We start from the raw sequence: 23,332 nt of genomic DNA on the forward strand, positions 1-23,332 counted from the left end.
ATTTATTGACTGTCTTGTAGTGATGTACACTCCTCTGCAGGTGGTGACCTAAAAACACAAATTGTTGATAAATGACGAGATCAATCGTTCTTTAAAGCAGAGAGAGGAAGAGGCAGGAGGGGTGAGGCATGTTTGGGGTGAGTAAAGGTCACTCAGGAGACAAACATGGAGAGTTCTGCAGCAACATGTCACTGATACAGCTGTGTGGAGTGATGATGCTGTTGTTTATGGACTAGAGGTAAGTTCAGCTTCCTTTATCATTGTTTCAGAGGCACTGAGCCCCTCTCTCTCTACATATCAGAGTGAACATCTCACTTCTGTCCGTTACCTTGGCAGGTTGTAGAAAATGACGTCAGCACAGTCGGTGGGTGACTGAGGAGGAGGGACCGCAGCCCGGACTGAACCCACGTGTAGCGCAGCGCTGCCTCCCGGCTCTCTGACGCTGAAGCGGGCTCCATCCTCCGACCCACCGCCTGAGAGTGTCCGTCAGTCACTGCTTGCTGCCGGGTCAGACATGGAGGAAGACGGGAACCTGTCTACGCCGGGGAGCCCGAAGGATCCGCACCAAGACCCGGGGTAAGGTGTCAGCCTGTCGGTGTGATTCCTCTGCACGTGTCGCTCACCAGCTGTTTTTGAAACTGCATGTTTGACCTTTACTTAGATGAATTATCAAATCGGCCTGCCCCCTTTAGCTGTGAGAACCCCAGGCTACGGTATGAGCCGTTACTGCGCGGGTAGAGGAATCCGCCAAACTTCATTTAGAAATCTTTGAGTTTAACGCTTTCGTACTCGTGGCTGATGCACACGGGTTTAAAAAGAGAAATTATTACTTTTAACAAATGTGAAGCTCGCTGTTTTTACAATCGGCATATTGTTTACTGCGTTAGCTACAATTTATAGCAATTATACACAAATATCACAGCTGGTTCACAGCCTTTTACCAACCATGCGCTGGTTGTGTTATGGTGAAGGAAGGTGAAGATTTTCTAACCGCCGAAACAGATTTAAAGTTAAACTAAGCTATTATTTATGCAGCACACAGTATATTTAATATATGCTGACGTTTTGTTATAGTAGGCGTTATTTTGAGCTGAGCAGACAGCAGGTTTTGAGTGGAGGCTGGCAGGATCCCTCCTCAGCGGAGAGAAGGGAGCGCATCCGGGCTGCTGCTGCCTCCTCGGCTCCGGGAGCTGAGCTGTCGCTTCCTTGGCTCTAGTTTTTACTTCTCTTCAGCCAGACAGGAAGTTAACTCAACATCAAAGGACTTCTGTTCCCCTTTGTCTCGGCAGGAAAATGTTTATCGGTGGGCTCAGCTGGCAAACTTCACCAGGTAAGAGCCGTGTGTGTGTGTGTGTGTGTCCTCCATTCGACCCCTTGAGTGACACACTGACATTCACTGCTGTACACACACATTAATAAATATTTTTAACCGGCTGTTTCCTCTCCGTCCCTCTAGACAACCTGAGAGATTACTTCAGTGAATTCGGGGACATCAGAGAGAGTATGGTGATGAGAGACCCGGCCACTAAACGCTCCAGGTGAACGTAGTCAGACAGTAATGTGTAAATGAGCCTGTTGTGCAGTAATACGGCCTGCGGACATTAAAGAGGACCTGTTGTCGAATAAAACACAGTTGGACATTAAGCTGTGGAGGAAAACCCCTCTGCTGTTAACGAGGTCAGAGGTCACATCTAAATGGTGAATTAAACAAAGCAGAGAACTGAAATTCTCCTCTACATGTTAATTTGCTGCAGAGTTAAAGAAGCTGTCAGATCTAAACATGAATCAGGAAACAGATGTGGGCTCTGAGGAACACACAGCAGCAGGTGTGCTGCAGGTGTGCTGCAGTAAAGCGTCTCACTGTGATGTAACACGTTGTCGTCGTGTCTCTGCAGGGGCTTTGGCTTCATCACGTTCGCAGACTCCACCAGCGTAGAGAAAGTGTTAGCACAGCCGCACCACGAGCTGGACTCCAAAATGGTACGTTCCCCTTCATCCTGATCACATGACACACCTGACATGATTGTGATAACCTGCGTGGTATACTCAGAAACACCTGGTGGGAGCAGAGCATGCTGGGAGTGTTTTGAGTGTGTGAAGTGAAACTCTAACTGGGTTAGATTCCTGTTTTTGTGATCAGCGTGACTTCACTCAGTTCAGTGTGTTCATGCCTCACCTTCATCAGCCCGGGCTCGCTGTGTTCATGTTCCGCCTGGTGTGTCTGCGGCTGTGCAGTCGCTCATCTTTAACATCATATCTAACTTACAGCTGATAAAGCTCCTTTTCTATTGTGTGTCTTTGCCTTGTTACGACGTCATGTTTGAAGGATAAATGTGAAGAATATCTGATGATCTCTTTACCTGGATAACGATGATAAACGCTGTCATAGCTGATAAAACAAAAGTACTTCAGGCTCTGTAGATGTAGCTACGTCAGCTCGATGAATATCTGTCGTTAATATATTTCATAAAGTCAGACGGTAAAGAGGAAGTGTGTTACTGCTCTCTCTCTCTCTGTCTCCCTCGTCCCTCTCACGGGCAGCTCACAGAGCTCCTGAATCAAGAGACCTGATTGGTCAGTAGGCGTTGCTTAGTTCGGGTTGATCTCTTATGTCGGACATAACCTGCCCCGGAGCAGGTCAGGTGTTCAGCATAAGTTACCATGGTGATCTACCCCGGTAAGAAGTGAACCACCTTCGTAGTACTGAAAACTCTTTAATCGTGCTTCGTGGTGTTCGCCCTGCTCTGCAGCTGCATCATTAGTCTGTTTGTGTTAGTGTGTGACTTCAATGTTCAACAGGGTTCGTTCAGATGCAACATGTCAGTGTGTAACACACAGTGCAGACAGCAGCAGCTCCTGTGGGTAACCCTGTGAGCTAAACTGACTTTGAAGAGAGAGCTGGAACATCATCCTCCCCGTCAGCACCCAGAAACTCTGCTAATCCAAATCAATGATGTTTGTCGTGTGGGACGCATGAATCCTTTATAAAGTCAGGCCACAGCATAACGAGAGAGAGAGCGCGTTCCCGTCCAGAGACCAGCAGGAACTCTGTTGATCCTACGTGTCCGGCGTGGTGTGTGCTCGGAGGCTCAGTGTGATCTCGTGTGATTCTGTCTGTGGAGACATCGATGGTGACGGCAGATTCTTTCTGTGATTTCTTTCAAATGTGATTCAACAGTTCATCATAAACATCATCAGCAGATCAATCGATTGTATTTAGTTGCTAAAGAGACGATCACTGCTCAGAGGATCAATGAAGCAATCTGCTGCTGACGGAGGAAATAATGAAACTTGTCAAACTTTAAAGACTGTTCATTTATGTTTGATCTCTCTCTCTCTCTCTCTCTCTCTCTCTCTCCCTCCCCCTCCCCCTCCTTCTCTCCCTCTCTCTCTCTCCCCCCCCCCCCCCCTCTCTCTCTCCCTCTCCCTCTCTCTCCTGCAGATCGACCCTAAAGTGGCCTTTCCTAGACGAGCTCAGCCCCAGGTCAGAGCACAGGAACTCCTGCAGAGCGGTGTGCTGTCAGAGTGAGGCGGTGCGCTGTGCTGTCAGAGTGAGGCGGTGTGCTGGCAGAGTGAGGCGGTGCAGTGTGCCGTCAGAGTGAGGCGGTGCGGTGTGCTGTCAGAGTGAGGCAGTGTGCTGGCAGAGTGAGGCGGTGCGGTGTGCTGTGAGAGTGAGGCGGTGCGGTGTGCTGTCAGAGTGAGGCGGTGCGGTGTGCACACATGCAGCCTGACGTGTGAGCTGCTGCTTTGAGCCCGGAGGTGTGTCATACTCAGAACATGGTGCAGGTCTCAGTGATGCTGCTGTGAGCTGATGTGGTGGCAGGAGGTTGTGTTGGAGCTCATTCAGGAAACACTAACAGTCTGCTGTTTATAGAGCGTGATCATGTGACCTCTGTAGTCGTGTTAGTGGAGGACTTGTTGGTTAAAGAAGACCAGGTGACTCACCGCAGAAGAAAGGTGTTTGTGACGTGTGTGTGATAGACAGCATCTGTCTCTCTCTCTCTCTCTCTCTCTCTCTCTGTCTGAGCGCATGGTGGGAGTGAGCGTGTTGGTCGGAGAGCGTTTGGAGTGTGTTTTTGATTATTTTCTATCTTTCTCTCTTGTTTAATTGTTATTGTTAGTCTCAGTTTAATAGTTTAGTTTCTTTTGTGTTTTTTAGTGGAAGAACAGGTGAGATCAGGTAAGACAGGTGAGTTTGCAGGTAGGGGTGTCGGCAGCTAGGCAGTATGCCGGTTGTCGGCAGCCATGCCGAGCTGGAGAAGCTCACACGCCGACACGGTGTGAAGCTGCTGTCGGGTGGGGGCTTCTCGGTGGAGGAGGCCAGCTATGCTGTCGGGGAGGCTGTTGGTTTCGACAGTGTCAAGTCGGCCTCCCGGATGAACGGCGCCATAGTTATTTTTTTAGACCAGGTGAATAAAGCAGAGCAGGTAGTGGAGGAAGGAGTAGTGATCCGCGGCACATTCACCCCCGTCCTCCCGTTATCAAACCCGGCGAAAAAAGTCATGATTTCTAACGCCCCCCCGTTCATCAGAAATGATGACTTAGCTAAAGAGCTATCACGCTACGGGCAGCTCGTGTCTCCCATTAAGATGGTTCTACTGGGCTGCAAATCATCCCAGCTGAAGCACGTCGTCTGTCACCGTAGACAGGTTTTTATGTTATTGAAAGATAGCAGCAAAGACCTGAACCTAACGTTCAGTTTCAGAGTGGATGGATTCGCCTACAACGTGTTCGCCACTTCTGAAACAATGAAGTGTTTTGGCTGCGGGGCGGAGGGACACCTGGTTCGAGCTTGTCCTGGAGCTGGTGCGCGGCAAATGGGAGGCGGTTCGGCGGCGTCCTCCGTCGGCGCGGGGACGCCGTCCTCCGGCGGTTCGGCGTCGACCTCCGGCGGCGCGGGTGCGCCGACCACCGGTGGTTCGGCGTCGACCTCCGGCGGCGCGGGTGCGCCGGGCGGCGCCGGTCCGCCGAGGGACGGCGTTTCGGCTGAGCCGTCGGCCGGGCCATCGGCTGAGCCGGACGAGTCCGGTGCGGCTCGGACCGCGGTCGGGTCGGGATTTCTCGGCTCGTCTAGGACTACGGAGGAGGTGCGGAACGGAGCGGAGGACATGGAGGACGGAGAGCTGAATGTGACTCAGGATCAAGGTAAGACAGTGAAACATGTAGAAATCGTGCAGAGCAGTGTGGAAGCAGGTAAAACCAAACAGACAGAAAAGGAAAAGTGTAAAGAAAATGTCGAGAGCTGCAGCGCTGTGAGTGATGCTCAGATAGATGAACGCATGTGTGAGGATGAACTGTTGAACAAAAGTAATAAGAGAAAGAACCTCGATAAGGAGCAGAGCAGCTCTAAGGCTAAAAAGGTGCAGGAGGATCTGTCTGATGAGGAGTGTGAGTGGACTCCTTCACAGGAGGAGTCCATTGTGTGCTACTCTCTGGAGAAGATTAAAAAGTTTCTCCTGGAAACTAAAGGTCAGAGGGTGAAAATAGATCAGTTTTTCCCTGATCTCAGAGGGTTTGTTAAATCTGTTGTGTGTCTGAGAAAGGAAGAAGATGCTTTCAGTGAGCAGGAGGTGTACAGACTCAAGAAAATGGTGACCAAAGTCAAAGCCCAGCTGACTGAAGATGATGACTAAACCCAGAATCTGTCTCCTCGTGCTGGCTCTGTGTGTGTGTTTATTAAGTCTCTTCCTCTCCATGGCTGACATCAAAATTGGGTCTTTAAACATAAATGGAGCAAGAAGTGACGTGAAGAGAGCCTCTCTTTTTAAACTGATTGATTTTAAACACTTAGACATAGTCTTTGTGCAGGAGACTCACAGTGACAGTGACAATGAGGCTGACTGGAAGAAGGAGTGGCCTGGGCAGGTGATCCTCAGCCATAAGTTGTCTAACAGGGGGGGGGTCGCTGTGCTGTTCTCGCAGAGGTTCACCCCCTCTGCTGTGGACGTGGAGGAGATCATGTGTGGCCATATCCTAAAGGTTAAAGTGCAATATGAAAATGTGAAGCTGGTTTTAGTGAATGTTTATGCTCCGGTTTTAGCTTCTGAGAGGATGGGTTTTTTAGATGTTTTAGGTGATGTTCTTAACAGTTGTGCTGACGAGTTTTTATTCCTGGGGGGGGATTTTAATTGCACTGAAAATGCAGTTTTAGATAGGAATCACCTGGAGCCTCACCCAGCCTCAGCGGCCAGGCTCAGGCGTCTGGTGGAGGCGTATGAGTTAAAAGATGTGTGGAGAGGTGTGAACAGAAACAGCAGGCAGTACAGCTGGAGCCACTGCAGAGATAATCTGCTGTCTCTGGCCAGACTCGATCGCTTTTACTGTTTTAAACATCATTTTAGCATCTTTAAGTCCTGTCTTATCTCTCCTGTGGGTTTTACTGATCACTGTCTCGTTCACTGCTCCTTTTTTATCCAGAATGTGAAGGTAACCAGTGCATACTGGCATTTTAACACTGGGCTTTTAAAGGATCATTGTTTTAGAGAGGCTTTTACTTATTTATGGAAGACGCACAGAAACAGCAAGGCTGCTTTTCCCTCAGTGCAGCGCTGGTGGGACTTTGGAAAAGTCCAGGTCAGACAGTTTTGTCAACAGTATACTCGCAACGTCACCAAGCACATGGCCCGCTGTCTGAGTGACCTGGAGACTGAGGTGGTAGAGCTCCAGAGTCTGGTAGATTCTACAGGAGATCAGGGACACGTTGAGGCCCTGAAAGCTAAAAAGGCTGCTCTAGCCAACCTGCTGGGCATCACAGCACAGGGGGCTCTGGTTCGGTCCAGGTTCATGAGCTCCTCTCAGATGGACGCCCCCTCACAGTTCTTTTTCAGCCTGGAGAAAAGAAACGGTCAGAGGAAGATCATCCACTCTCTGCGCTCTGAGAGTGGATCCACAGTAACAGACAGCTCTGCGATCAGGAGCTACGCCACCTCCTTCTACAAGGAGCTCTTTCAGAAGGAGTTTGTGGAGGACGCAGAGCTGGCTGGTGGTTTTTATGATGGTCTACCTCAGGTGACGGAGGAGTCCAACACACTGCTGGACTCTGAACTGTCCCTGAATGAGCTGTACGCTGCTGCCATGAGCCTGCAGAATGGGAAAGCGCCGGGGATAGATGGTCTCCTGGTTAACTTTTATAAATCCTTCTGGGCCGTGATTGGTGAAGACCTGTTAGAGGTCATTCAGGCCAGTTTAAGGACTGGGCTGCTCCCGCTGAGCTGCAGGAGGGCGATCATAACCCTGCTGCCTAAAAAGGGAGACTTACAGGAGCTGAAGAACTGGAGGCCTGTGTCCCTGCTCTGTGGGGACTATAAGATACTGTCCAAGGCTTTGGCATCCAGGCTGAGAGACGTGATGAGTGAGGTGGTCCACATCGACCAGACCTACTGTGTGCCCGGCAGGCTCATCAGTGACAACGTCACTCTGATTCGGCATGTTGTGGAGGTCTCTTGCTCGTTGGCTGAGGATACTGGTCTGATTTCTATAGACCAGGAAAAGGCTTTCGACCGGGTTGAACACCAGTACCTGTGGCACACGCTCAGTGCGTTTGGGTTCAGCCCAGGGTTCATAGCCAGGATACAGGTCCTGTACCGTGACATTGCGAGTATACTGAAAATCAATGGCGGTCTGGCTGCACCTTTTAATGTCCAGAGGGGGGTCAGGCAGGGCTGCTCGCTGTCGGGCATGCTGTATTCTCTCTCCATTGAGCCTCTGCTTCACAAGCTCAGGAGAGAGCTCTCAGGTGTGTCCTTCCCAGGCTGTCCCTCCACTTTTAAAGTCACGGCTTATGCAGATGACATCATGGTTTTAACCAACAAACAGACAGATATTGATATTTTAAAACAGAATGTGGACTTTTTTCACAAGATGTCATCTGCAAAAGTCAACTGGGGTAAAAGTGAAGCCCTGATGGTGGGTAATAAACTGTCAGACCACTTAACTCTGCCGGGGGGGCTCACCTGGAAAACGGGAGGGTTGAAGTACCTGGGGGTGTTTTTAGGTGACGAGTCGTTTTTAATGAAAAACTGGGAGAACGTTGTAGAGAAGGTGGAGGGGAGACTGAAAAAGTGGAGGTGGCTCCTGCCGGGCTTGTCCTACAGAGGGAGGACGCTGGTCATTAACAACCTGGTGTCCTCCTCTCTGTGGCACAGGCTGGCCTGCGTTGACCCCCCCTCTAACTTACTCTGTCGTGTCCAAGCTGTTCTCGTGAACTTTTTCTGGGACAAGCTGCACTGGCTTCCTCAGGCCGTCCTCTTTCTTCCTAAAGAGGAAGGAGGACAAGGACTTATTCATCTGGCCAGCAGAGCAGCTGCTTTCCGGTTGCAGTTTGTCCAGAGACTATTGTTCGGACACAGAGACTTGGTGTGGAGGCCGCTGGCTCACCTGGTCCTGCAGCAGTGCGGGGGTTTTAAACTGGACATGCCTCTCTTTTTAATGGATTTTAAAAGCGTGAACTTTCGGGGTCTGCCACTGTTTTATCGAGGAGTTTTCACTGTGTGGAAAATGCTGGTGAAGGAGCGACCGGTCCAAAGTGCCTCTCTTCACTGGTTGCTGAAGGAGCCGGTGGTGCACGGCGGACGCCTGGATGCCCCCTGCTGGGCGGGTTCAGCAGTGTTTCAGGTGTTCATCAGAGCTGACCTGCTCACCCTGGGATCTGTGATAAATCTTGCTGGGCCTGGTCTGGAGGATGCGGCTACTCTGGCGGCTGCTCTGGGGGTCAGATCGGTGAGGACCATTGGCCGGCTCCTGGAGCACTGGAGGCACCGCCTCACCGGACACGAGCGTCTCCTGCTGGAGGATCACAGTCGGGGTCTGGTGACTCCTCACGGTGACGACCCCTTCCCAGAGATCGGTCTGTGTGTGGACTCAGAGCAGCGCCCGGGGTTAAACCTGGAGGAAGCGAGGGGCAAACCTCTCTACAAACTGATGGTCTGGTGTCTCCACAAAGACAAACTGAACCAGCGTGTGGACACGCCGTGGAGACGCCACCTGAACCTGAGAGGTGATGGAAAACCTGCGTGGAGGAGTCTGTACAAAGGTCCTCTGACTAAGAAGGTGGCAGACCTTCAGTGGAGAGTGCTACACGGGATCTTAGCAGTGAACTCTTTCCTGTGTGTGATCAACCAGGCAGAGAGGGACACGTGTCCTTTCTGTCCTGGAACAGAGACGGTGTTTCACTGTTACAATGACTGTTGTCGCCTGTCGCCTCTTTTCTCTTTGCTGGACTCACTGGTTTTAAAGTTTGGAGAGCTTTTTAACAAACAGGTTTTTATTTTGGGTTTTAAGTACAAGAAAACTACAAAGCACAAGAGCCAGCTTTTAAACTTTCTCATTGGACAGGCAAAGATGGCCGTTTATGTGAGCAGGAAGAAAAAAATTGACGAGTTGACAAATATTGATCTGTGTCTGCTTTTCTCCCGAATGGTTAAAGCCCGAATCTCCATCGATTTTAGATTTTACAGAGAGATGCAGGATCTGGATCAGTTCATCCAGATCTGGGCTCATGGAAACATCTTGTGCTCTGTAGAACAGAACCAGCTTATTTTCTCACCTGAGTTGATGTGAACATCTGAGTGTGTATTTATTCATCTGTTGATGGGTTCATCAGGTTCTTAAAGAAAATGGCTGAATTTTTGTAAATGTTTCAAAAGATTAATTAGAATAAATGTTACTTTTAAAAATCAAAAAAATCTCTGTCTCTGTCTCTCTCTCTCTCTCTCTCCCTCTCTCTCTCCCTCTCTCTCTCTGTCTCTCCTCCCTGTCTCTCTCTCTCTCTCTCTCCGTTTCCGGTGTGTGAGCGTGGTGGTGGAGGAGTGTGAGTGGCGCGGAGAATTCGAATGGTTTCTTTCACCTGGTTTCTGGTTTCAGTGTTTTTCTGCTGTATGTGCGTGATCAGGTAAGAGTATTTCTATTCAATCTTTTTGCGGACTGTTCCCAGATTGATCTGCTGGGTTTGAGTGTTTGTTTGGAGGAATGGCGTCCGCCGAGACGCCACCTCCGTCTATCCGGCAGGGAGTCCGGATAGTCCCCCCAGACGTGAGTGTGTCTGTGGAGGAAGTTCTGCTGGCTGTGGGAGAGCAGGTGGGACATGACAACCTGTGCTTTGCCTCCCGCATGAATAAAGGTGTGGTGGTGTTTATGAAGACGGAGCCGCTGGTCTTTAAACTCATCGAGAGTGGCGTGGTGCTCCGTGATTTGTTTGTACAGGTGTCCCCGCTGTCAGTGCCCTCCACGCGGACGCCAGTGGAGGATTGTACACGGGGCAATAGCTACGAACAGATACAGAGCACACATTGATCCTGGGGTGGGAGAGGGCTGTTTGTTCTGTCCTCAGACTGAAACCTTGTGTCATTTATTTGTTGAGTGTCCGAGGCTCGCTCCTCTGTTTGGCCTGTTAAAACAATGGTTTCAGGCTCTCGGGGAGACGTTTTCTATTGTTTTGTTTGTGTTTGGACCGAGATACTCGGTCAAAAAAAAGAGTACTCACACTCTGATGAACTTCATCTCTGGTTCTGCTAAGTTGGCCATTTGGTTAACAAGGAAGAACCAGGCCCTGGGAGTCGGCAGCGTGCAGCCGGTGCCGGTCCTACAGGGTCTGTTGAAGGCCCGGCTGAATGTTGAGTTTTTGTATTATAAAATGACGAACAGACTGCAGACTTTTAGCCAAGTATGGGCCGTTGCAGATGTTCTCTGCTCTCTGAGGGGTGATGGAGAACTTGTTGTTAATATGTGATTTTTTTGCTGATGAACATTTTGTTGGTGTCTTTTTGGTTTTTCTTTGATTGTGTGAGTTAAGAGACATTTAGTCTCTTTTTTATTATTGTTGTACATTTATGAGTTTTCCCTTTTGAAAATTGAAAATAAAGGGTGTTTTAAAACTCAAAACTCTCTCCTGTCTCTGTCTCTCTGTCTCTCTGTTTCTCTCTGTCTCTGTCTCTGTCTCTGTCTCTCTCTCTCTCTCTCTCTCTCTCTCTCTCTCTCTCTCCTCCAGATGAGAACAAAGAAGATCTTTGTCGGAGGATTATCGGCCAACACGGTGATGGAAGATGTGAAGCTGTACTTTGAACAGTTTGGGAAGGTAAGAGTGTGTGCGTGTGAGCGTGTGAGCGTGTGCGCGCGTGTGTGTGTGCGAGTGTGTGTGCGTGCGAGCGTGTGTGTGTGTAGTAAAGTCCTGTAAGCAGAGGGGAACTCCTCCACCTAGCGTCTGCAGTGGAACACTGTAGTGTGTTCTGGGCGGAGGTTTGGATCACTGTGTGTGCAGTCAGTGCTTCATGGACACGATGGGCCGAGTGCACCAGCTGGGCGCTCCTGGGTGAAACGTCGCACTTAAATCCACGTGAAGCAAACGGGCCCTGCAGGCGCTGATGGCCTTTCATGATAAATGAACATTGGTTGATTATTTATGTTTCCTCGTTTAACTCTCCGTAGAATGTGTTTTTCTTGACTTGTTTGTTATCCATATGTTCTGTGGATCATTTGATGAGGCGTGGAGTGGAGACGTGTGTTGCCTGGTAACAGTCACCGCTTTTCGAGTGTTCACATGGACACGCATCATGAGACCGGCGAAGCTATGACTGGTGTCAGGTCGGCTTGTTGCACTCGGTGTGAGGATGAATCAGATGTTTCTGCAGAGATGTGTCAAGCTGCCTGTTTGAGCGTCTCTCCTGAGGTCACCTGAGGCGAGGCCCTCCAGGATCCTCCATGCCCGACCTGCTGCAGACTCTCCTCCTGTTACAGGAGCTGCTCCTCGCTCTGACCTCCTCACTGCTGCGGTCACACTCAGACCTGTGGAGCTCCATCACTTCAGTGTGGTATGCCTCTAACCTTCCTCCCCCCACCTCTCTGTCCATCTCCTCACATGCTGTCTCAGAGGTGGAGCCTCATGTTCGCCCTCCACCTGCTCCGTCAGTCTGATCTGTAATCAGGTCATCCTCTTGATTAGATGGAGAGTTCATCTCCCACTGATGGCTCTCTTTATAATGAGAGTGTGAAGGAGGATCTTTGAATAGCAGACATGGTTCAGTCTGCAGTGACTGACGGGACTTCAACATGTTCCATCAGATTTCAGAGAAGCTGCTTCCCTCCTGAACCGCCTGCACATTCAGCGGGTTTCTCTCAGGCTGCACGCTGAAGTTTAACATGTAGCCTGCACTGATTATAGAGAACCAGCTGTTTCATGGCCTGCATGTCCTGACAGATTCCAGACCCAAACAACCCACCTCTGGCTTTGACATGTGTCCTAAGGGAACGTGACGTGAGCAGGCATCGGGACAGAATCATTCTGATTGGCTTGCTTTACGTGGAAGAGGTGATGCAAAGGGACGCCCTCTTTCTGTTCATTGCTTTGGCTCACTTTGAAGATTCATGACGTTACAATAAGGAGATCTCTGCATGACATGGAGTGACCTGAATAAGCTGGAAGGAGGCTGTAATGGAGCTGTAACATGTGCTGTGTGTGTGTCTCTGTGTGGATGCTAGAACAGCCGACCTGCTGCTGTCATGGTGATAAAAACATCTTCATGTCACAGTAAAGAACTAACAGCTGATCTCGAGCACACAGCTGACGTGTACGTGGTGTGTTTGAGTGAATGTGATCCTCAGAAACTGTTAGCTGTTAGTGACGGTTAGCTCACCTGGCTACTGCAGCACCTGTCTCCACATAGTCTGTGTCCCAGCAGCAGAGCGCACTCAGAGAAAGTCTGTGTGAATGTAAAGAGCAGCTTTTAGGTTCAGCTTGTTGATCAGGTGTGACGTTGTAAATGTATCATACGTATTGTATTTTAATATATTTTTATTCTTATTGCCTATTTTTGATCTTATTCTATTTAAGTCGTTTACTTATTTTTATTCTTCTTCTGTGTTAATCGTTCTGCACCAAAACAAGTTCCTGTATGTTCATGTGTTCATGTGTAAACAACAACAACAAACCTGACTGTGACTCTGATGTTCAAAGCTTGGTCCAACAGGCAGCTGGACCTGTGAGCTGTAGTCCCGTCTGACATGACCTACAGAGGCTGATGGGCAGTGGGAGACCTCTGCTTCCTTAAGGCCACATGTAGTTAGCTGGAGCCTGGCTAATAGCTGCTAACTAGCTAACACAGTCTGTCTGTCTGTCACTCTGTCTATCACTCTGTCTGTCTGTCTGTCTGTCTGTCTGTCTGTCACTCTGTCTGTCTGTCACTCTGTTTGTCTGTCTGTCTGTCTGTCTGTCTGTCTGTCACTCTGTCTGTCTGTCTGTCTGTCACTCTGTCTGTCTGTCTGTCTGTCTGTCACTCTGTCACTCTGTCTGTCTGTCACTCTGTCTGTCTGTCTGTCTGTCACTCTGTCTGTCTGTCTGTCTGTCTGTCACTCTGTCTGTCTGTCTGTCTGTCTGTCTGTCTGTCACTCTGTCTGTCTGTCTGTCTGTCACTCTGTCTGTCTGTCTGTCTGTCTGTCACTGTCTGTCTGTCTGTCTGTCTGTCTGTCACTCTGTCTGTCTGTCACTCTGTCTGTCACTCTGTCTGTCTGTCTGTCACTCTGTCTGTCTGTCTGTCTGTCTGTCACTCTGTCTGTCTGTCTGTCTGTCTGTCACTCTGTCTGTCACTCTGTCTGTCTGTCTGTCTGTCTGTCTGTCTGTCACTCTGTCTGTCTGTCACTCTGTCTGTCACTCTGTCTGTCTGTCTGTCACTCTGTCTGTCTGTCACTCTGTCTGTCTGTCTGTCTGTCTGTCTGTCACTCTGTCTGTCACTCTGTCTGTCACTCTGTCTGTCTGTCACTCTGTCTGTCACTCTGTCTGTCTGTCTGTCTGTCTGTCTGTCTGTCTGTCACTCTGTCTGTCTGTCTGTCACTGTATATATAGAATTGAGAGCTGAACATCAGTTTGATGTGTTTCATATTTCCCTCATAAGTTTTATAGAGAGACGGATGAGACTTCATCATCTCCTCTTTATTCCTCTGTTGTCACATAAGAGCCGAGTCCTGCTGCTGCTCGGCTCCTCCATCAGGAACCTGCACCTCCCCTTCATCCCTTCTTCCTCCTCTGCATCGTTCCTTCTCCTCCTCCTCATGGTTCTTTCTCTCTGATGAGAGCAGTGAGAACAGCCGAGTGTGATTTCCCAGGACTTCTAACATCATCATACCTCGTTACACACCTGACCTTAATGACATCCAGATATTACACCTGAGCAGCAGAGAGCCTGAGAGACACCTGCAGGGAGAGGAGGAGGAGGAGGAGGAGGAGGAGGAGGAGGAGAGGAGAGGAGAGGAGAGGAGGCAGGAGAGGAAGCAGGAGAGGAAGCAAGAGAGGAGGGAGGAATAAAGAGATCTTGTATGTGGGTGAGGAGTAATGCTGCTGAGGACGGGGAGGAGCAGAGGAGGAGCAGGGGAGGAGCAGGGGAGGAGCAGAGGAGGAGCAGAGGAGGTGCAGAGGAGGAGCAGAGGGGGAGCAGGGGAGGAGCAGGGGAGGAGCAGGGGAGGTGCAGAGGGGGAGCAGAGGAGGAGCAGGGGAGACAGACAAGACAAACAAAGTAGTGGTTGACTGATTTGGGTTATTCGATGGCCGATGTATGAGGTCACTTATTTTTGCATTTGATAAAAAACAACAATTTAATAATAATCAGAAATAAGACACAAATATTTGAACCTCGGTGAACATGTATTGATCCCTTGTCTTCTTCATTGATGTCCACCGGTGATCAAAAAATAAATTCATATATGTGAATGAAAAATAAAGTTTTAGTGCACTTGAGCGAAAACAGAAATTCATACTCTTACATGAAAAATAAATAATTGACACATTATTGTATAAACATTATTGTTATTGAGTTAGGTGGAGGCGGAGCTTCCCCTTTAAGAATGGTGGCCTGTGTGACGTCTGGCAGGTTTGTTACAGGAGGTGTCGACTGCAGAGAAAGCACCTGCCACACAGACACCGGCCGAACACGAAACAAACAGCAGTGTGTGAGCACACAGTGTTGTGTAACATGTCAGTGATGTAATGTAGGTTAGTTAGTTAGTTAATGGACGTACCTGTTTAAACATCCACCTTGTTCCTCACGGAGCAGCCTCCACATCTCTGACACGCCTTCACTGCTTCCTGTTTCTCGTGTGGCTGACCGTACTCATTTATTATAGCTAGCTTGACACTTTTATTTTGAAAGTGAAACCAGTCATAACTTTTCAACAACTACTATCATGTTAGCATGAACACTACTTCCTGTTTGTGATGTCAGAGGCTCCATGTAATGCCCACAATGCAACACTACAGCTCAGCATCCCCGTCCATCCAGCGGTTCTCCCACCTCCACATCTCTCCTCTTCTATGGCTCCATCTCGCCATCCCACCTATGTGACCCCCCCCCCCCCCCCCCCCCCGACATCATTTCCTCTCTCTCTGACAGTCCTGGTTGTCATGCCTCCTCCTCTCTCTGGACTGAGCCAGATAAGCAGGTAATTCATCATCTCGGTGAAGGCTACACACACACACACACTCTCACACACACACACACACACACTCATGCGGGCGCTCCGTCTGAACGTGGCCTCTGAGCGCCACATTACCATGACAACATTTAAATTATCCCCCGCCAATGACAAGACACAAATTAATATATTTCCCATCATGCCTCTGTGCCCACAGAGCTTCTATTATTGGAGGGGGGAGAGAGCGGTCTGTGCGAGGGAGTCCTTTATAAATACAAATTACCCACGATGCCTTTTTGTGAGCAGAACAATGCAGAGGAAGAGCAGGTCCGTTCCTCGTGTTGCAGACTCGCAGACGGAGACGTGCCTGTGATTCCGTCAGTAGTGAGGAGGGGCTCCTGCATCAGGACTCTGAGCAGGAGAAGCAGAGGAACAACACAGTGCAGAGATCTCATGTAAGGTCACAGCTGTAACACGGTGCAGAGATCTCATGTAAGGTCACAGCTGTAACACGGGGCAGAGATCTCATGTAAGGTCACAGCTGTAACACGGTGCAGAGATCTCATGTAAGGTCACAGCTGTAACACGGTGCAGAGATCTCATGTAAGGTCACGGCTGTAACACGGGGCAGAGATCTCATGTAAGGTCACGGCTGTAACACGGTGCAGAGATCTCATGTAAGGTCACGGCTGTAACACGGGGCAGAGATCTCATGTAAGGTCACGGCTGTAACACGGGGCAGAGATCTCATGTAAGGTCACGGCTGTAACACGGTGCAGAGATCTCATGTAAGGTCACGGCTGTAACACGGTGCAGAGATCTCATGTAAGGTCACAGCTGTAACACGGGGCAGAGATCTCATGTAAGGTCACGGCTGTAACACGGTGCAGAGATCTCATGTAAGGTCACGGCTGTAACACGGGGCAGAGATCTCATGTAAGGTCACAGCTGTAACACGGGGCAGAGATCTCATGTAAGGTCACGGCTGTAACACGGGGCAGAGATCTCATGTAAGGTCACAGCTGTAACACGGGGCAGAGATCTCATGTAAGGTCACAGCTGTAACACGGGGCAGAGATCTCATGTAAGGTCACGGCTGTAACACGGTGCAGAGATCTCATGTAAGGTCACGGCTGTAACACGGGGCAGAGATCTCATGTAAGGTCACAGCTGTAACACGGGGCAGAGATCTCATGTAAGGTCACGGCTGTAACACGGTGCAGAGATCTCATGTAAGGTCACAGCTGTAACACGGGGCAGAGATCTCATGTAAGGTCACAGCTGTAACACGGGGCAGAGATCTCATGTAAGGTCACGGCTGTAACACGGGGCAGAGATCTCATGTAAGGTCACAGCTGTAACACGGGGCAGAGATCTCATGTAAGGTCACGGCTGTAACACGGGGCAGATACAGAAGCAGGATCTGTGTGGATGCTCTGATTACAGAGTGTGTGATGGCACTGAGGCTGTGTGGATGTGAGACTGTCACTGATCTCTGTCCCGCCTCAGGTTCAACGACCGAGCACAGAGAACGTTCTTTGTTCTCTAGCTGGACAGAAGTAAATAAATCAAGGAATACATTTTAACAGGAAGCTGAGTTTTTAATCACCAGCTCAGATTGTTTCAGAGAGGAGGAGACCTCTGAGGAGACCTCAGCTCATGTTAGAAACCTGCGGAGCGATGAACGATAAACATGAGCTGCATGAGGCCCGAAAGCACAAAGACATGTGACTCACACGCCTGTACCCTCAGTCAGGAGTCAAAGTGACTTATTGTTGCTATTATTATTTATTATTATTAGTTACTGTTTATTGTCATTAAATCTCAGTAACATCTGTTTGTTGTGGCTTCATAGCGCTGTAGTGAGACAGATCTCAGCCCACCTGTGACTTGCTAGATACAGTGAAACTGCCACTCAGTGAGACAGATGGACAGGCGCTCCACAGCTGAAACAGAACGCCGGTAGTTGGTGTCCATCAGAGAAGTCCTGGTACTGATCCGAGCTATCAGCTCATCACACTGGGCGCTGGTCAGCCTGAAGGAGCTGGAAGCAGCAGGAGAGTTCATCAGACACCGTCTGGACCCAGCTGTGTGTTATACCTGATATGTGCTGTTTTCTGGACTCTGGATCGCACGCTGCACAGAGCACGCATTCAGGTTTCATGTGTGTCCAAACGTTGAGCGAGGCTCTCTCTGCACCTGCTGCTCTTCATGACAGCTCTGATGGTGACTGACAGCTGGGTCAGCTCCGGCCTCCCTCGAGAGACGCTTGTTCTCCACGGCGAGCCTCGAGTGGCTGACAGCTGCAGACAGAGCAACCGGTCCTCCATGAAACTAAAGACTGGTCACACCTGCACTGACGTCCAAACACAGTTTACTGGATTTAAATGATGCATATTTCCCTTTGTGGTGTGTTGAAGAGCGGAACATTTTCTGTGGTTAAAACATGCAGAGATATAAGGATAATGTACGGGGGGCGGGACATCAGAGGTAACCCCTGACAGCCTGCTGCAGGTCTCAGCCTGAAGGTGTCAAAGTTCAGAGGCAAGAGGGCAAGTCCTCGTACCCCGACAAACTCTGACCTGCTAACTAAAACATCCATTAAATCCTCCGAGTGTCAGAAGGCTCTGCATCTGAACCTCAGCAGGGTCATATTTGTTCCATTAGTTTGTTGCTCTCTTTCCAGGATCGACTGGAGGTCTGGACCTGAGGAGTGACACACGGGCAGGTGGTTCATTCTAAAAAGGGGGGTGGAGGGTGAGCTCCAACCAGCGCGGTCTCACGCTCTGCCTAGGGGGACTGTGAGACCGCGTCTGAGGCCAATCCTCTCTGATGGGAAACAGTAGGCTGCTCCCTCCAGGTGGGGAGAGGGTCTCTGCTTCAAGCAAAGTAGTTCAACTATCTCTGAAGATGAAAGAGGGCAACATGGATCAGAAGCAAACAGACAGATTGATGCAGGTGATCCAGGCGCAGCGCTGTGCTAAAGAGAGCGCTGAGCTTTAAGTCACAGATACAAGCAGCAGAAACGAGTCCCCTCTGCAGGGTGTCAGCCTCAGAGAGAGGGTGAGGAGCTCAGGTTCTGGTTCTGAACAGGATCCTCCTGGGCGCCTCCCCTTGGAGGTTTTTGGATCACATCAAACTTGGAGGAGACCACAAGGTAGACCCAGAACTCTCCGGAGGGATTTTCTCTCTCATTTGGCCTGGGAACGTCTCGGGATCCTTTAGCCTGCCACCTCCACCTGACCCTGGATAAGCAGAGGAAAATGTGCTCCTTACTGCAGCGTATGTGTGACAACATGAGAGCTCATGGATTTCGGGGGTGAAAATGTAGTTTGAAACACCTGAGAGTTTGTCAGCAGGTGATAGCTGAGGCTCTTTTTTCAGCCCGTCTCAGTTAGAGTGAAGAGGCAGGTCATGGAGTCTTCAGAGGAGCAGTCAGCAGAGCCGGGACGTTCAGCGCGCAGGTGTTCAGGCACTCTTATCTCTGACTCTCCAGATGTTGCTTCATCAGCTCTGCTTGTGTCAGCTGACAGCAGGTGTGTCTGCAGGAAGGTGAGTCCATGTAACGCAGTCACAGGAGCTCAGCCTCCATCACGTCATTCATCCTCACAGAGAGGCCGACAGCACGAGCAGAACACTCGCTCAGCTCTCCATCCTGACGAGCAGAGCCGACGTGCCGCCTCTCTCTGCTGTTCACAAGCCGTCCTCACTCATCACAGAGGGACTCTGCCCAGCACAAAGATGATCCATTAAACCTGACACCTGTTTGTTGTTATTTCAGGTATCTGTCACTTTCACTCATCACTTCGTTTGGTGGCTCTGATTGGATGGGGATTGGTGACTTGGTCGGCGTATCACGTAAACATAGAGCCAATAGGGAACAAACAGGAAGGGAGGCCTGAGGATGACACTGGTCCTGATGTGTGTTTGAGACTTTAGAGCAAACTCTAAGCAAACACCTTCACCCCCTTTGACCCCTGTGGAGCCTAAGAGCAACGAGCTGTTTCTACCTGGAGTCACATGATGCTGCTGCCTTCAGAGCTCTGATGTAGGTGCACCTGTGCTGGGACAGGTGTGTGTGGTCTGACAGTGAACCGTTCCTCGTGTGTCCGCCCGCTGAGAGAGCTGGGAGCCTTCTGCTCGTATGAAGCGAGACTGTGGAGCTGACGTCCTCCTGCCATCGCAGCGACTCCGTGGTCACTAAGGAGCTCTGTGTTTCATCTGAGCGCCGCAGAGCCCCGCGCTGAATCGTTCCCTCTGTTGTTTCAGTGTTTGGTCTGCACACTTTGATCCTCTATCAGTTTTTGTTCTTGTTTCATTTGTGCTGTTTGAGTCTGCTGTGAGTCTCAGGCCAACATGTGCTCCGCCTCTTTCAGGTGGAGGACGCCACGATGATGTTCGACAAAACCACCCACAGGCACAGAGGTGAGTTCAGACCACTGCAGCTGTGTGTGAGAAGACTTCAGGTACTCCTTACTGCTTCAAGTTCTGTGTATTATATGCAGCATATAAAATGATGCTTTCTCTGCACCTGAGACACACACACACGCACGCACACGCACACGCACAGCTGAAGGTCGGCTCTTTGGTGTCCAGATAACTTTCACTGAGGCAGTGATCCATACTGAACCTGTGTCCTTATCATGTGATCCCCCACACTCACACACGCACGCACGCGCACACACACACACACACACACACACACACACACACACACACACACACACACACACACACACACACACACACAGCAGCTTAACACAACATTTATTCTACCTATCAGTCTAATTAGCCTCGTCTCCCCTTCGGCCCTTCTGTCCGTCCGGCCGCTCGATATGGATCAGCTGTGACATTCTGCTGATGGGGTGAGGGAGGAGGGGGACACAGGGGGGGGAGGGGGGAGAATGAGGGGGTCAGATGAGGGAGAAAAGGTAAAGAACGGAAAGGTAGAACAGAAGGACGCAGACTGATGGATTGATGTGTGTGTGGTCTGATAAGGTTCAGAGAGATGAGGCAGCGCGATGTTATCTCCACCCCCCCATCTGAATGCCTTATCTCTTTAGCAGAGCAGCCCACACACACCCACACACACATACACACACACACACACACACACACACACACGCACACACACGCACACACACACACACACACACACACACACACACACACACGCAGGCACACACACACACACACACACACACAGACTCAGCAGCAGGGACAGAGCGTGCATGCGTGCGTGTTGCCGTGGACAGCACATATGAAGCTGTTGTACCTCCTCACTGCTGCCACTCAGCCCTCCTGGACACCTGTCTGATAAATGGTCTACCTGAGGTGAGACACCTCCTGAGATATCATCCTCTCTGTCATCAGCATCTTCTTCTCCATCACTTGCTCTGCAGACGGGATCAGAGAGATGCCAACAGCAACCCTGTCTCTGTCTTTGTCTTACCTGCACGTTACAGGTGTCACACAGCCTGTCTGTCTCCCTGCAGCTCTCTGTCACACAGCCTGTCTGTCTCTCAGCACCTCTCTGCACACTCGATCACAGCACTCCTCCTGTCAGAACACAGCCAGTGATTTACTCTAACAGTCACTGATGAGACGAGAGAGACAGATGTTTCATCCCTGGGAAACACTCTTACTTACACACTCGTCATGGTGGTGACACTCGTACCCCCTACCTCCTGCCCCCTTCCTCCTGCCCCCTTCCTCCTGTCCCCTTCCTCCTGCCCCCTGCCTCCTGCCTCCTGCCTCCTGCCTCCTGCCTCCTGCCTCCTGCCCCCTGCCCCCTGCCTCCTGCCCCCTTGAAGTATTTTTTCTCTACCAGGAGCCGCTGCCTCTCTTCTCTCTCTCCCAGCATTGATAACCTCTTTTCCTAATTACAGCTGCCAAACACGGCGGCTCTCTTAGTGGATCTCCCCGAGGGGGAGGTGCTGCTCGCTCCCAGCGTCCTCTGCTTCCATCACTGCCTGTCTCGTCCGCTCTGCTCTCAGCTGAGGACGGAGGCTTGAAGGGGGTAATTAAAACACTGACCTGTTCCCCGTGTGTGTGTGTCAGCACTCGTCTGTCTGACCGGAGCTGTGTGCCTCAGGTCCACCTGTTTGTCTTCTTATGAAGTCGTCCACAAAGAGAGAGTAGCAGACAGAGATGCAGGTCAAGAACACTGAAGGAGTGATACCTGAAGGCAGGCAGTGTGTGTGTGTGTGTGTGTGTGTGTGTGTGTGTGTGTGTGTGTCTCGTCACATTCAGAAGGACTTTCTTCTTCATAACGAGGATGTTCTGTCACAGATGTTCCTCCATGGTGTCTGAGCTGCTCTCCTGGGCTTCAGCTGGCTGCAAGACACGGAATATAAAGTGTGTGGAGCCGAGCAAGCAGAGAGCAAAGAGACAGAACACAGAGGAAGACATCTAACACGGTGTGTTTATAAGAAGCCTGAGCCTGAGTCGGCAGAGAGCTGTGCCTCAGCAGCTGTGTCTGATAACGTGATGTGTTTGACTGCTCAAACATGCTGCTGTCTGTAAGCAGAGCGGGCGTGTTTGATTAGATGTTGCTGTGGTGATAAACATCACAGCTCTCCTGCATCCTCTCATCCAGTTCTTACTGAGACTCTCCGGCCTTCAAACAGTGTCTGAGAGACGTGATGCAGGGACCAGAGTTATCACAGTGTTTAAAAAAACATCATGTAACCAACACCACACTAACCAACACCACACCACACTAACCAACACCACACTAACCAACACAACACCACACTAACCAACACCACACTGACCAACACAACACCACACTGACCAACACCACACTGACCAACACAACACCACACTAACCAACACAACACCACACTAACCAACACCACACTAACCAACACAACACCACACTAACCAACACCACGCTAACCAACACCACACTACACTAACCAACACCACACTAACCAACACAACACCACACTAACCAACACCACACCACACTGACCAACACAACACCACACTGACCAACACCACACTGACCAACACCACACCACACTAACCAACACAACACCACACTAACCAACACCACACCAACCAACACAACACCACACTAACCAACACCACGCTAACCAACACCACACTACACTAACCAACACCACACTAACCAACACAACACCACACTAACCAACACAACACCACACTAACCAACACAACACCACACTAACCAACACCACACTAACCAACACAACACCACACTAACCAACACCACACTACACTAACCAACACCACACTAACCAACACAACACCACACTAACCAACACCACACTACACTAACCAACACCACACTAACCAACACAACACCACACTAACCAACACCACACCACACTAACCAACACCACACTAACCAACACAACACCACGCTAACCAACACAACACCACACTAACCAACACCACACTAACCAACACCACACTAACCAACACAACACCACACTAACCAACACCACGCTAACCAACACCACACTACACTAACCAACACCACACTAACCAACACCACACTACACTAACCAACACAACACCACACTAACCAACACCACACTAACCAACACCACACTAACCAACACAACACCACACTAACCAACACCACACTACACTAACCAACACCACACTAACCAACACAACACCACACTAACCAACACCACACTACACTAACCAACACCACACTAACCAACACAACACCACACTAACCAACACCACACCACACTAACCAACACCACACTAACCAACCCCACACCACACTAACCAACACAGCACTAACCAACACAACCCCACACTAACCAACCCCACACCACACTAACCAACCCCACACCACACTAACCAACACAACACCACACCAACACAACACCACACTAACCAACACCACACCACACTAACCAACCCCACACCACACTAACCAACACAACACTAACCA

General features: G+C 50.1%; 1 protein-coding gene across 1 annotated transcript in view; it reads left to right on the top strand.

Annotated features, from left to right (window-relative positions):
• Positions 1-514: 514 nt before the first annotated feature.
• The window catches only part of LOC138604618 (RNA-binding protein Musashi homolog 2-like), a 43,122-nt gene continuing 20,304 nt past the window's right edge, over positions 515-23,332 (top strand). The window contains exons 1-7 of the mRNA XM_069676571.1: positions 515-576; positions 1,290-1,330; positions 1,457-1,538; positions 1,896-1,980; positions 3,443-3,484; positions 10,985-11,071; positions 19,770-19,818. Coding sequence (XP_069532672.1) covers positions 515-576; positions 1,290-1,330; positions 1,457-1,538; positions 1,896-1,980; positions 3,443-3,484; positions 10,985-11,071; positions 19,770-19,818 — 448 coding nt within the window. The remainder of the gene's footprint in view (positions 577-1,289; positions 1,331-1,456; positions 1,539-1,895; positions 1,981-3,442; positions 3,485-10,984; positions 11,072-19,769; positions 19,819-23,332) is intronic.

Source organism: Semicossyphus pulcher, unplaced genomic scaffold (assembly GCF_022749685.1).
Source record: "Semicossyphus pulcher isolate SPU_LCO1_2020_fin unplaced genomic scaffold, fSemPul1.0.p SCAF_26, whole genome shotgun sequence".
Taxonomy (NCBI): domain Eukaryota; kingdom Metazoa; phylum Chordata; class Actinopteri; order Labriformes; family Labridae; genus Semicossyphus; species Semicossyphus pulcher.